Source organism: Parus major, chromosome 5 (genome assembly GCF_001522545.3).
Source record: "Parus major isolate Abel chromosome 5, Parus_major1.1, whole genome shotgun sequence".
Lineage (NCBI taxonomy): Eukaryota > Metazoa > Chordata > Aves > Passeriformes > Paridae > Parus > Parus major.
This window is the reverse complement of record NC_031774.1, coordinates 53,684,580-53,698,667: the sequence shown is the minus strand read 5'-3', so window position 1 is coordinate 53,698,667 and position 14,088 is coordinate 53,684,580. Positions and strand designations below refer to the sequence as shown.

Here is a 14,088-nt window from a genome sequence, read left to right as displayed (position 1 = left end):
GCGTGAACCGTGCCAGTCCTGCAAATAGACACCGGAGCGCAGAGCTGCTAATCCTACACACTGCCGTGTCGCAAAGTTCACCACAGACAGGATTCTTTTTCTTTCTCCTCCTCCCCCCAAGCCCTCCCCAGCCACCAAGTTCAGCCTGAGTAGTACGAGGCTTCAGTTTATGGATGGTTCAGTGCTGCCCAGTTTTTGGCAGGAAAGGGGAAGGTTGCACCAAGCAGTGGCAGTGTCCAGGTCCAGTGACTGGCTCGCCTCTACCCTTTGGTGAATATTGGGTTTCTGAGTGCAGAAGTGAGAGTTTCATTCTTTGTTCTTGAACTCATTCTTTCCATCCCAAGGGCCAGTGGAATGTAATCTCTCCAGATGCCAGCACCTCTTAGGAAATTGTAATATAGCAGCTATGCCTTGTAAGTGGCTTATTCATACATGGAGAAAATAATAGTAATATCCTTGGGGGACGGTTTTTAAACAGTGCACAGTGACACAATCCAAGGGAGAGGTGGGATTTACTTCAGCTGAGGTCTGTCCCCAAAACCACTCATTTTCAAGAGGAGCAGCAGAATCGGCATTTTGTCTTTTCCTCTTAGTTTGTTTAAAGGCTTTTCTTTCTGTTTAAAACCATCAGTGCTTTCTTCCTGGGGAGGGAGTCAATGCTTGTAGGGTTACTGTAAATAATCAGTCAGCTGAGCAAATTATCCTGTCCACTGACACTAACAGATTCCACAAGCTACCAGGAACTTGATCAGCCTTTTTTCCCTCTCCCTACTGTTACAATAAAACAAAGATTTGCCGAAAGACCGTCTTTGCGGCAAAGCAAAAGAAATTCTGTATGGATAGCGGTTCCAGGGAGCATTCTCAGAACTCTCATTGACCAGCTCTGAATTAAGAGGTCTGTCAAAAAGAAAAGGCACACAAGAGAACAAGGGAGCCTGAAGAGCCAACTGACACATTACCACACGGCAAAGCTAAAAGGGAACTCCAAACCCTGCCAGTGTGGCTGCCCACAGAGCCTGCCAAGAGCCAGATGCTGCCACAGGGATAATATCCTCCAGGGCTGGAGAGCCAGGCACTTCCCAGCCTTCTGAGCTGAGAACAACGGGATGGTGGGGAAGCTGTGCACCCCAAGCCCATCATATCTACATGAAAAAGCCTCGAGAGGAATAGGCAGGTCTCTTCAGGGGAAAAAAAAAAAAATAGGAAGAAAAACAAAACCCACCAGGGTATCTGCTTCTTACTCAAAAACTCCATTGGAAAAAAAAAATAAATAAAAGCCGGGGGGGAAAAAACTTGGAGTCCTTCTGGGTAGTGCCTTTCCTCCTTAAAGCAAAGCAAAGTGCCACTGGCAGCAGGGGGAGAGCAAACAGGTCAGGCAGGGGAAGAAATGACACATAGCAATGGAATAAACAACACACTTTGCAGAATTAGGAACCAAAAGCACATATTCAGGAGCCCAGCACTCACCCTGCTCCAAGCAGACTTTTATTAGCAACCAATCCCGATGGTCTGCTGAGATTCTGCTGAGAAAAGGGCAAGTTAACGCAGACACATCGGTGTTAACATTATCCTTGAATGGGAGTAGCATAAACACAAAATATTTGTTTCGCTGCTACTGTGCAACATCTGTTCCCAATGACTTACTCATTCCGCGCTCTCCCTCCCTCGGGGTTTCAAAGTACACAAGGAAGAGGGAGAGGCTCGCAGGTACCGACGCCGTGGTGCCCGCTCGGACCTTGTGCAACACCAGAGCCCGTTCCACAGCCTCTCGTGGGCAAAATTCTGCTCCACTGGGCTGGAGTTTGCCCCCCCGCCGGGCTGAGCCTCGCAGGATACAGCCAGCAACCCAGGCACCTTCTCTTTTCTGCAATTCGATACCTCCACACGTGAGAATCTGCGGGGATGGCAAACCTGGAGACTTTTAACTGAAAGGCTGCCAATCTAATACTTTCCTTAGCAGATTTTAAAGAAAAGAGAAAAAAAACTTAAAAAGAAAAAAATCAGACTTCAACCCATTTTTTTTGAAACCGACTGAATCAGTCAGCTTTTGCTGCAGTGCCAGAAGCCAGCGATGCAATAAGAGCTCTCACTACATCTATTTTCCTTCCACAGAACCCTTTAACACCACACAGTTGTAAAAGCTAAGGGAGTTTGTGCCAGGTCATGATGTGGAGACAGGCTCTCCCAGGGAAACTCCCGGTGCTGACATTTTAGCAACAAGGCTTTTAGATATGTCAACTTGAGAGGAGAATTAAGAGATCCAGATATCATGACTGTGCATGAGATCATCCTGGGGGACAAATTCGGGTTTTGTAGTTACATTCCTGATACCTCCCCGCACTCCCCTGTGCTCCATCAGCTGTGCACAGCCACATTGCATACCCTGAAGACCCAGTAAACAGAGAAAAACACACACAAAAAGGCATGTTTCGAAAAATCATTTCCAAGATAAATCTCCTAAGTTTCCATATTCCAAAAGCAGTTGACATTTTTTTGTTGAGTTTGAAATAAAAGAAACAAAAAGCTAGAATTTCTGATTTGAAGGTGAACACAAATCATTGCAAGAACTTGCCAGAATGCTACTAGAGGCACAGTGAACACCACAAGGAAGTCACTGTGCTCATACCCAACTTCAGAGCAGTGCTCAGTAAGTTTTGTCATCTTCTGATGTTTGAAAATACTCTAGAACAGTGTTGTCTGATCTTTTAAATTCTGGTTTTACAAGTAGCAAGGCTTAAAAAACCTGAGTCAAATAAAACAGGTGGTGTTTTAGTTGGAAGTCACAGGTGACTTTTTAGCCTAATTTTAAGGGGAAAAAGCATTTCTGATTCTGCTGATGGCAAGGAGTTAAATGCAGCTTTTGGAGGTATTGCAGCTTCTCTGTCCTGCTGGAATTTGGGGCTGCTGGCAGCCAGAGCACCTCAGTCCTGTTACACCAGCAACAAGAAGCAGCAGCACTATCACCATGAGGGTCAGAGCCCTGCCCCTTGCTCCAAAAATGATCACACTTTTTGTGTTCAAGTCTGCAACCTCAGACTGTGACCTCCCCAAATTTGTCCTCATCCAGTGGGTGCAGAGCCTGGCTCTCCTCTCTCTCTCTGGACAAGTCTTGCCCTTGCAGGAGGGGATCCTTCCTGGGCAAGTGCTGCTGCCCCAGGCTTACTGCACTAAATGGCATCACTGACTTCATCTCCTTTCCTTCCCCAGCTTCAAAAAGGTCCAGACAAGACTACATCAAGTGCTTGAGGCTGTACCACCCCTGGATACACGGAGCTGAATGGAATTCAGTGCTCCACTTTCATGGCACTGAAAGTAGGATTGGATTTCAGCTGAGTGGCTCAACAGAGCTCCCTCAGACCTGCTCCACACATAAAGCAAAACTCCATCCCCTGGGTAAACTTGAGCTTAAGGAAAATTCTCACACTACCTGAGAGGCATGGAGCTGAAAGTTTTTCTGCCAGGTGTAGGAGAAGCACCAGGAGACAAAGTTTTGCCCAGAGCAGGGGATGGCTGAGCAGGACTGATTGAGTCATCCTCCTTCACCCTTCCATCAGCCCAATGCAGAGCAGAAATACAGGCACCTGCAGTAGGTGTTTCTCTGCACTCCCCCAGCAGCCCCAGATGCTTCTCCCTTCAGAAGTGAGTTTCTCCACCACACTCTTGCCAGCTGAAGCATTCAGATCTTACCAGGCCAAAGGCAGGAAGGACCCTCACGTTCACTACCTCATTCACTTGCCAACATCACCACAGGCTACAGTCCCACTGTGTAACCTGGTCCCTGTCCCCCTTTCCTAGCACGATCTATCTGAACACCCTGGTTTTGAATTAATGCAAGAGAAATTACTTTCATTAGTAAGAGGCTAATGAGGTTATTTCTGAAGTCAGAACTAGATGATCAGTTTGAAGGCTATGAGAAAGGGAAGGCAATCTCACTTGGGGTTTCCCCTCTGCACCTATAAAAATTTAAATTGTGTTCATTAAAAAGAGATGAAAATTCTACCTTAAGCAAAAGCCTAAGACAAGGCCCAGAAGAACACAGCCTACTGCTGGCCAAGCAGGGGTCTGTCCCTAGGAGTGTCCTGAAGAACAAACACAGCCTTAACCTTGCATGTTTTACTGAAGGTACTTGTGCAGGCACTAACCCAACAGCCTGTTTCTCATGCTGGCCACCTACAGACTGCAGCTTAGGCCCTGGGGCCCCCTGGATCTTCCTGGCTGTGAAATAAAACACCCAGGGGGCTTCAGAATAAGCTCGTTCCGCTGTTCAGCTGCTTTGCCCAAGACTGCATCCAGGTCTAGTTTATAAACTGGGTCAGTCCCCCACACAGACCATTTTTACATCTCAGGCATCACACTGACAGTAGAGCCTGCCTCTTTATCCACGTAAAAAGGTAAAACGTCAGAGCATATCACCTGCACTAGATATTAGGATGAGAAAAAAGGCTTTCTAAGCTAAGGGAGAGGTGAGCATCATGACAGACTGCCCAAGGAGGCTCCTATAAGCGGGTTAGAAACATATTCCTCAGGTAAAACTAACAGCAAGTTGCCCCTGACCAGGAGCAGGGCAGACCACATCCCAGACCAGGTCTTTTCCCTTCTTGTGCCAAGGATTTTGTGCCTATCCTTTGACAGCAACATGGTGAAAGGGCTTGCTTACAAAACATTTTCAGAAACAAAACTGTTAGATGTATTAAAACCTCTCTGAGGAAATGATTAAAAGGAAAGAAGCTTCTTCTGACAGCTGATTAGACATCAGAAGGGTTGAAACCCCAGTCAGTGTGATGACTTCTAGTCTACTAAAACTGAGATATTTTTATTTCATTTACAGAGCGAGAAAGAGAGCAGCTTCTGCTCCTTTAAATGTCACTGGTCCTCCATGAGCTCAAGACACCTTCCAGTACATGAGAAATTTAATGTTCCTGGTCCTCCTTCAGTGCTCATTGCCACAACCTATTGCACAGATGCAATGGATTTTTGAACACAAGATCCATTATGCTTGCTGCCAGAGGCTCAAATGCGTACAGGCATTGAAAACACGTTGCCAGGTAGTTACTTTTTATACTGACTCAGTATTTGCTGGCAGTGGCTGCCAAGCATTGCTTGACTCTTACCAATAGGTTGGAAAGTCAGCACTGCTAATGAAATTCCTCGTGTTATCTGAAAGATCATCTTCCCCCAATCCCAGAGTAAAATTTGAGAGATTCTCACACTCAGAGACCTACCCCTAGGCAAATTCTTACCCCGAGGAATTTGTGATACCCAAGGCAGAGCTGACATTACCCCTTTCTGTCCCCCTCCTGCCCCGCACAGCATTTGTTCTGCAAAATCCTGCTGGACTGGAGCTGCCTTATGACCCCACAGGGAAATCCATCCCCTTATTGCCCCCACCTTGGAGAGCTTTTTACACTGGTGCTTTTCAGTCCAAGCACTCTCAGCATGACCTTGGGAACGAAAATGGCACCGTCTCGTTCCCATCCTGTGCCAGCCAGGAAGCCCAGCGCCTGCCAAGCGCCGGCCAGACACCGCAGAACATCGCAAAGTGCAAGGCAACTTCTTCCTTCCCAAAGCCAAATCAGCCATTTGATAATTAACCACCCGGGCCGAGCCAGACGAGCCCCGAGGACGAGGGTGAAGCTGTCGGTGCTCTCACACAGGAGCTGCCCCGGGGGGAGGCTGGGGGCTGACCCCGGCCCTCGCTCGCAGACACGGTGGCAGATGTGCCGGGCTTCCCCACCGTCTCCCCCTTGCCTGGCAGATGCCGGCCTCTCTGGGAAAGCGCTAAATGGATTCTGCTGAATCACTGCAGCAGATGGTTCGTAACACCACCTGGATAGCACAGAAGAGAGAGAGAGATAAAGAAGGTTGGGGAACAGAGAGTACCTAGTGTGTGGGCTGAGTTATCCCCAGGGATAAGTAACCTGTGGATAAGGTCGGCATTTGAACTTTTGTTTTCCCAAATTCCTGTGTTATTAAGACTGAGAACATCAATTTCCTAGAAATTCTGTCCTGACATCTACCACATATATTGTTTAAAACCCCCTTGGGAAAAGCCTTCAAAACCCAGTGGGATGCCAGAGCCCATCCTTTGCCTCTGGGAAACAGCAGCAGCACTGCCTGGCCCGGGTTGCTTTGCTGGTGGGAGCATCAGCCTTCATCCCTGCCTGTACCAAGCTCCTCTAGCTGGGGTAGGGCACAGAGGAGGCTGAGGTGGTGGAGGCAAAAGAATATTAAGGATTTAGGAGAGGTTGTTGGCTTTTTGATGTTTGAGGGGTCTTTTAGAGCCAGGTTGGCAAATACTTCAGTTTTCTGCAACAGATCATTTTGAAAGGGCAGGGGAGCCAGCTGTGTACAGAAGCGAGCAGCTGTACAAAAGAGAACAACAAACAGGAAACAGGTAACAATAACAAAGGTGTTTGCTCACTCTCCTGTTAAACAGCATTTTTAATTTTTTTTTTTTTAATTGGGATGAAAAGAGCATGTCAGGAAGAGTGAGGGCCTACAGCACATACACAGAGGGTGCCTGCTTGGAAAGCACTTGGCTTCCCTCTGCAATGTCATCCCACCTCTGAAAAGTAAAGAACCTGGGATCCCTTGGTCTGATTGTTAGGAGACATCGCTACACAAAGCTGCCCAACCTGCAGCACTTCCAGCAGGGTCTCCCCAGCACAAAACACCAAGCCATTTGAGATAAAGTGCTCTCCAGGTAGTCGCTCACAGCTCTCCGCTCATGATTCCTCCTCCCAGGACAAGGCGTTTTCACACACCAACTGCGCTGTAGGCTTGACTCCATTTCACTTGTGCCCAGCTTTGTCCTACATAGGCTGTTTTTGCTGGGTCACACCTGCCATTGATTCCCTCAGAAAACAGCTGCTGTTTCATGTTCTGCTGTTCACCTTGCTCAGCACAACGGCGCAGAAAGACACTCGTGGGCAAGAGAAGCTCAGGATGGCACAATCTGACCTCGAGCACAGTAGAAACTGGAAGGTGACAGTACTGCCAACCAGCTGGGCAGTAATACAAAGATCCCTCTACCCCAACTACTTCACATGGGGGACCTCCCTCATTAAAGTCATGCAAGAATTTAACCAATTTAAGCAATAAATAAGATCCATCCTCACAGTGCTTCCCCACAACGTAGAATCCAACAGCACTGGGGACACCTGACACTTGACATGGTCAACATGAACTCTCCTCATGCTTTGGAGGCACTTGGTCCAAACCCAGACCCCATCACCTAAGCCAGGAAAAAGCCATTTCTCTGTGGTCTTCAGCTGCACAGCCGCATTTGGTGACACACAGCCAGGTACCCCGGATAGCCACAGCCTCCTCTGTGCCTATCAAGGCCAGGCCACTTCCAGAAGGCACTTAAGACTTCAAAACAAAAGCTAAAAATAAACAAAACCATTTCCCAACATTCATCCCAAGGAGAACCAGGCTTTGCAAGGGCAGCAGGAACCCAAGTTGCTGGCATGGGCACGGCTGACCCCTGCCAACCTAAGGAGCCCATGACGTGCTGTAATCCTGGAAGATGCCCGTATCCCATGCTGTAAGGGCTGTCAGCAAATGCTCCTGGGGGCTCACCCCCTTTCCTGTAGGTCACAGGATCACTCCCAACATGGCCAACATGAGCTGCCAGGCAGGGAATCCTGCCTGGAGCAGGATCCCATTGCTTATTTGGTACATACACTGCCTACACACCCCCCTTCCCAGTATCCGCTTAGTGGCCTGGTTTCTTCTCAAAGCTTTTTATATTTCACATTCCTAAGATTTAATTATGTTATCAGAACAACAGGCATCGGGATTTGGAGTGCCAGAATTCACATTAGCAATTGCTATCAACAAAGAAAATGGGCACAGCATGCCCATGCCAGAGGAGATGTGGGCTGCTCTCCTCAATCTACTCACGGTTATTTATAGCCTGTTTGCAAGCCATCCACCTCCCAGGTTTAGCTTCAAGCTTGCTTCTTTCCGAGCACCCTCTCTCTCAAAGAAAAGCCTTTTGCCTCCTTCTTCCCCAGCACCACACTCAGATTTGGGCAAATTTTAATTTTTTGGGGGGCAAGGCGAGATAAAACCTCCTTGAATGTTCTTGCATACATCCACAACAGCAGAAAAGACTGGAAACAGAGCGCCACAAATAAGCAGCTGCAGGGACACTCAACTCTCAGTGGTAGAAATTTAAAAAACCCCTAAAAAATATATATATTTATAGTTTTTAACACTTCACCACATTGCAGCAGATCACCACGTATCTTCAGCAGCTTTCAGCCCTCCCCACAGATGGGGATGCAGGCACAGGATCTCTAAGGAAGGACACATGCCTCAAGGCAAGAAATACCCACCTATTTTGAGATGACTGTGAAGAAACCTCTACGTGGTAGCAGGAGGGGAGCGATAGCTGTGCCTCCACACCAGCATTAACTATAACCTGCTCATCCTTTAACCAGCACCACTTTGAGGCAGTCCCGTTCTGCCAGGATCTTTTTTGCTTCCAAATAGTTAAGAAACACGAGACACAGGTGCAAACCTCCCCACCAGCTTACTGCCCTCCCCTCAGCAGCAGCCAGCACGGACAGCTCGTGCCTTCTTCCTCCCAGTCCCAGCTCCTGCTAAAATCAGCAAGGACTGATGCAGGTGCTCAGAGGAGCAGGTCAGAGCTCAGCTCCCCAAGGCTGGGAGGGATTCTGCACTTCAGAGAAGCCCAGCACTGCTGGATCAGCCGAGGGTGCCGGGCTGTCCCCGCACACCGTGGCACCCCGTGCTCCCAGGTTTGTCACCCGGCCACCAGCCCCTGCCTGCGGCTGCCACCAGCATCACTCGGGGCAGGGCTGCCCCACAGCCCCCTCGGGGCACCCAGGGAGTGCTGCTGAGCCCCCCCAAACAGCCCCCAAAAACCCTGCTCAGAATGCAGAAGTGGTGCTGGGTTAGGTCCAGTCACTAAGGAAATGCTCAGTCTGGCTCTGACTGAGACACGGCAGCTCCTTACATGCCTAAAATTCCAGATGGCCCTGAAAAAGAAAGAAATTATTATAGAGTATATCATAATTATTTTTCTAAAAAACAGAAAATTATAAAATACTTGAAATTTATCATTATCAATGCACAATAAAAAATCCCAAACACCACACCCCTTCCACTAAAGGGGGGAATAGGCTCAAGCTTACAATTCTAGCACGTTTTATTTCATGTAAATTTATAAAGACAACAATCCTAGTCACGATTGTCACATTGTACAGCACATACCGATACAGTTGCAAACAGAACTCCACGCAAAACTAAGCGCTAACAGTAGCCTGAATCACTCTTCCTGCGATTGTCGTATCTAGACTAACAGTATTACACTAACACTGAAGGAAAAATAGTTCACTATAAAACAGTGATAGAACATTTTTATAAAATATATTCCATTCCAATAGCTTTTCTACATACTGTATACTATAAAACTCTCCCACAAAAATTAGTGTCTTTAAATATACATATTTAATCTGAACTGCACCAAGATTAAAAACAATTAAAAATATCAATGATTTTTTTTTTTTTTTTACATTAACTTCACAGTATTTGTTTGTAGTAGAAGACAAATCCAGTGTTTAAAATGCAGAGCAGGACTGTTCCCTATGGAGACAGCAACTGCCCCACAGAGAAATAGTTTATGAAGAGACAAGCGTTAAGTGTGCCATGTTTTAGTTCTTCTCCGTAGAGCCATGAACCATTTTGAAAACATGCTCCGAGCTATTGCAACTTAAAAATAAGAGACACACAGAGAAATAGCCAAAAAAAAGTCACCTTAAGAACAAAAATAAGTGCAAACATTTCTTTACTTTAGAAATTCAAGCTATGAGGAGTGGGAACACAAATACCAGACTATGAGAACAGTGTGTTCATGATGTAGTCAAGGATGAGAAAGTCTTTTTTTTTTTTTCCTTATTTAAAAAAAAACAAAACAAAAACAACTTTTGCCCCATATTCACTGCAGCACAGAGCATGCTCATAGCATCAGTTTAATGAATTATTTCTATACTAAGATCAGACAAAAACTTGTTTCAACTTTTCCCTGCTCCATACGCTAATGATGTTCTTATGGCACATCCTATTTTATGATCTTCTAAAAAAAATAAAAACAAACAGTAATTGAAGACTGAAATGCAAACGAAAAGTGTCACAAGAATGCAAAATTAAGATTACCAGCTTCAGTAATGCTGACTCTACATTAAACTCTTTACATGTTGCTCAACATGCAAAACCCACTGTTATAAAATTTAAAGTGTAAATTAACTAGTTTTGAAATAGATTAACAGTAATAATTCCACTTCAAAAACAAAACAAAAAAATCTAATAAATACTATATCAAGTATCTTCAGGAGAAAAAAAATAACTTAATTTTAGTAGAAAGAAAAATAACTTAATTTTACTAGATTTTGTTCAGTGCTATTTCCAATCACAGCAAAAATAAAAAAAGAGAAAAAAAAAGAAAAAAAACTGATTAAGTAGAATAAGACCACAGTACCAAAGCCACTTATGTTCAAGATACAGTACTCTCCCACAACTTTCATATGTAACAGGTTCAGCAAAAATATTTTACAGTTGAGAAATTAAACTGAAAACAAACCCCAAAACTATAAATAAAAGCAAAATTTCACATTACATGTACATTCATAGTTTAAGAGATGAATAGTAAGAGGCTGTAACAAGTATATCCTGATTTTCTTTAAAGAGGAAGTACTTATTTAAAAAAAAAGTTAATCCCATATTATTTATGTAGGTAGTGCTCAGATTTTGGACCAGAGGGGGAAAGGCATTGGGAAGTTTTTCTTCATAAGATGCGATACAGTATTTTAAGCACAATTTTTAAAAATAATCTAACTCAGTGCTTCAAATCCATTTTAAAACACACACTTAAGTTTTACCAAACAACTCCAGGAGTGTCAAGAAAGCTGGTGAAGCAATGCTAATGCAGCAGAAGGACATTCACACCCCTCAGATATTATTATTATTACTGTATTTCAGTCCCATGTACATGTACCTTGAATGGGTGATTTGACTGGATGGGAATAAAGTGATATCCACAGACATGCACACAAATGATGATCTAATAGGCAAGAAACTGAATCATCTGGAGTAAAACTGGCTATAGTTACAGGCAGCCTCAGTTTACAAACAAGAAAAAAAAAAAGAAAAAAATTACCCCCAAAAACTTCCCCTGAAAAGGTGGGACTTGGGGAAAAAGGCCATGCTTTCCCTCCAGTGGTTCATCCTCATGCTGCCTCTTGGGAACACCAGCAATTGCACACAATTTGGCTCAGAGGGTATTGCCAACTTCCTAAAAATAAAATAAAATATAATTTCATGCTGCTGGTTTCAGCATGGCAGCAATCTTTTCAGGCAAGAGAGCAGGGCATCTCCTAATGCACAAGGCTTGAGCTACCTTGAACTACAAAACCCCAGGGAATTTGTATCAGGAGGGGTATTTGGCCACTTTACAGCTGCTGTCCCCTCCAAGGGGGATGGGATCAGCCTCTGGATGTTGATATGGGAAGGAAAATATTCACATATTATACAATTTTTTTGTACAGCCTAGTGTGCATCCTTCAACATTTTGGGAGTGAATACGCTGCAGACAAAGTATTTTTCCATCCACATTGTATGCTCAAAAGCAGCTTTTCAGCAGGTCAGCCCAGTGAGGAGGATGGATGAGAAGGGAAAATTTAAGTCAAGTCCCAAGGCAAAAACTTCTCATTTAGATTTTAGGACCAACTGCAGAACAGTATTAATGGAATAAAGAGAATAAAAAATGACCAGCACCAAAGATGCAGCCAGTAATCCTCAACCCCTTTAAAATTTGGGCCAATTCATTGTCTCATCTAGCTCTATAAAACTAAAGTAAGTCTGCCTGCCCTGCAACGTGTGGACAGGTTTCTCTACACCAAAATGTATTTAAATCATAGTTCATCTCTTCAGATGTTTCTCTTCAACACACAGAGCACATTTGGGGAGTTTAATGGAAGCCAAATTTTTCTCCAGAATTTGCTGATAATGTTTTTTTCAAAAAAAAAAAGGTAAAAAAAAAGAAAAACCAAACCAACAAAACCCTGACCACAAAGCAAGTACTTCCAGTGTGAAAACTGATGCTAAATCATTGCAGAATTACTTAAGATCATTTCACATTAATAATGTAACATGGGTGCACAAGAGAAGACCTAAAGGACTGTGCTAGGAAGGGAGAGTGGCAGGGGAAGGGTGGAAATGTAGAGGTGGAAGGATTGCATTAAAAGGCCTCTGGAGTGTATACCACCGCATCTTTTAAAGATCATATACCTGAAGTGAATATCACCAGAACAAAATAAAGGGAGGAGAAAAACAAAATAAAAATTCAGATGCTGCCTTTTTTTTCCTGTTTTGTTTTAAAAGGGTTGGGAAGGGGGGGGTGTAGATATTAAAAAAAACCAACCAAAAACAACAACAAAAAACCAAAACAAAAGTCACACGTCTCAAACAACCAAGGACTTTACAAGGCCACAATGAAATTTGCGGATATGTCTGTACAAATCCCCGGACTGTGTGAAGCGTCTCTCGCACCACTTGCACCCGTGGGGTTTCTCCCTGGTGTGCACGACCGCGTGGCGGCTGAGGTTGTGGGAATACTGGAAGCTCTTCCCACACTGGCCGCAGGTGTAGGGCTTCTCCCCCGAGTGAGTCCTCTCGTGCCTCTTTAGCGTGTACATGCAGGAAAAAGTCTTTCCGCAGAGGGTGCAAGTGGGGACCGACCCGTCGGGGGACAGGCGGGTCCGGGAGCCGTCCTTGTCACGGAAGTGAGAGCTCAGGTGCAGCTGAAGGATGTGCGGGCTCGGGAACACCTTGCTACAGAGGGGACAAATGCAGATATGCCCAGGAGGCACGAGGACGCCCGACGAGATGTCCGACGAATCCATGTCGTCCTCGCTCTCGTCTCGCTCTTGATCTATATCCTCCTCTCGGGCATGAGAGCTGCCATTCCCTGCGAACATGTGTCCTAACCCTGTCACTAGGCTTTTGGCTGAATTCCCAAAATGCTGACTCTCTGGACTCCTGGCTTCGCTGTCCTCCTGATCTGACAGCAAGTCTTGTTCATCTTTAACAAGTGGCTCGGTACCCTGCTGCTGGCTGTCGGAAGCCAGCTGTCCAAAGACATAGGAGGGGTGTAAGGAATCTCTCCCCGGCACGGGCTTGAAAGACAAATCCAGCGCGCAGTCCACATCACTCGAAGCCAGGGGATGGTTAACAGACCTTTGGGACAAAGGTCCTGTGGAACTATTGACATTAGCCTTTGTTTTTCCAGCTGCTGCGGCGCACGGTTCTGCCTCTGTCGGCACAGAGCTGACACTTATATGATCAGAGGACCAGGCGGGGTGACTGCTGACCTTTTCTTTGCCTGCTGCTCTCTCGTATTCTGCAACGCTGAATTTTTGTTTGTTTCCTGGGTCAAACTCGTGGACCAGGGGCACTCCGGCATCTAGAAAATGCTCCGCTTTCTCCAAACTAGCCGCCTCATCATTAATCTTCTCTTCCGAACATAATTCTTTATCTTTCAACTTGCCCTTGCAGACTTTCACAATGTCATACATGTGAAGGTAGCTCGCCGCAGCCAGCACATCTTCCACTGGGAGACTGTTGAATTCCAGCTTTCCCTCGTACATGAATTCGAGCAGCAGGCTGAAGGCAGGGGCTGTGACAATGTCACTGTTCAGATGCACAATATCCCTTTTGTCTAACTGGTCCCTGTAGAAAAGATGGAAGTACATACTGCAAGAGGCAAGAACGGCTCTGTGAGCTCTGAATTGAGCTTCTCCAACTAAAACAGTACAGTCACACAGGAAGCCCTGGTGACGCTGCTGACTCAGACACTGCAGCAACTGGCGGCTATGGTCTGGAAACTCCATTCTTCCTTCATAACCTGTTCAAAACAGGAAAAACTTGAATGCTACTGTAAACTAAAGCCTCCTAGCAGCTGTAACAAACAGATCGGCTTTTTGGTAACCCAAGCCAAAGAAACAGCCTTGGAGATAACATTTACTGTTAATTGTCTGTAATAGTTTTATTGGGGGGGGGGAA

The 14,088-nt window shown here is 45.5% G+C and overlaps 1 protein-coding gene across 1 annotated transcript; it reads right to left on the bottom strand.

Moving 5' to 3' along the window:
- Positions 1–9,154: 9,154 nt before the first annotated feature.
- ZBTB42 (zinc finger and BTB domain containing 42) lies at positions 9,155–14,070 on the bottom strand. The gene has a single exon (XM_015632257.2). The coding sequence runs from the start codon at positions 13,914–13,916 to the stop codon at positions 12,489–12,491; it is 1,428 nt and encodes a 475-aa protein (XP_015487743.1). The 5' UTR covers positions 13,917–14,070; the 3' UTR covers positions 9,155–12,488.
- Positions 14,071–14,088: the final 18 nt, after the last annotated feature.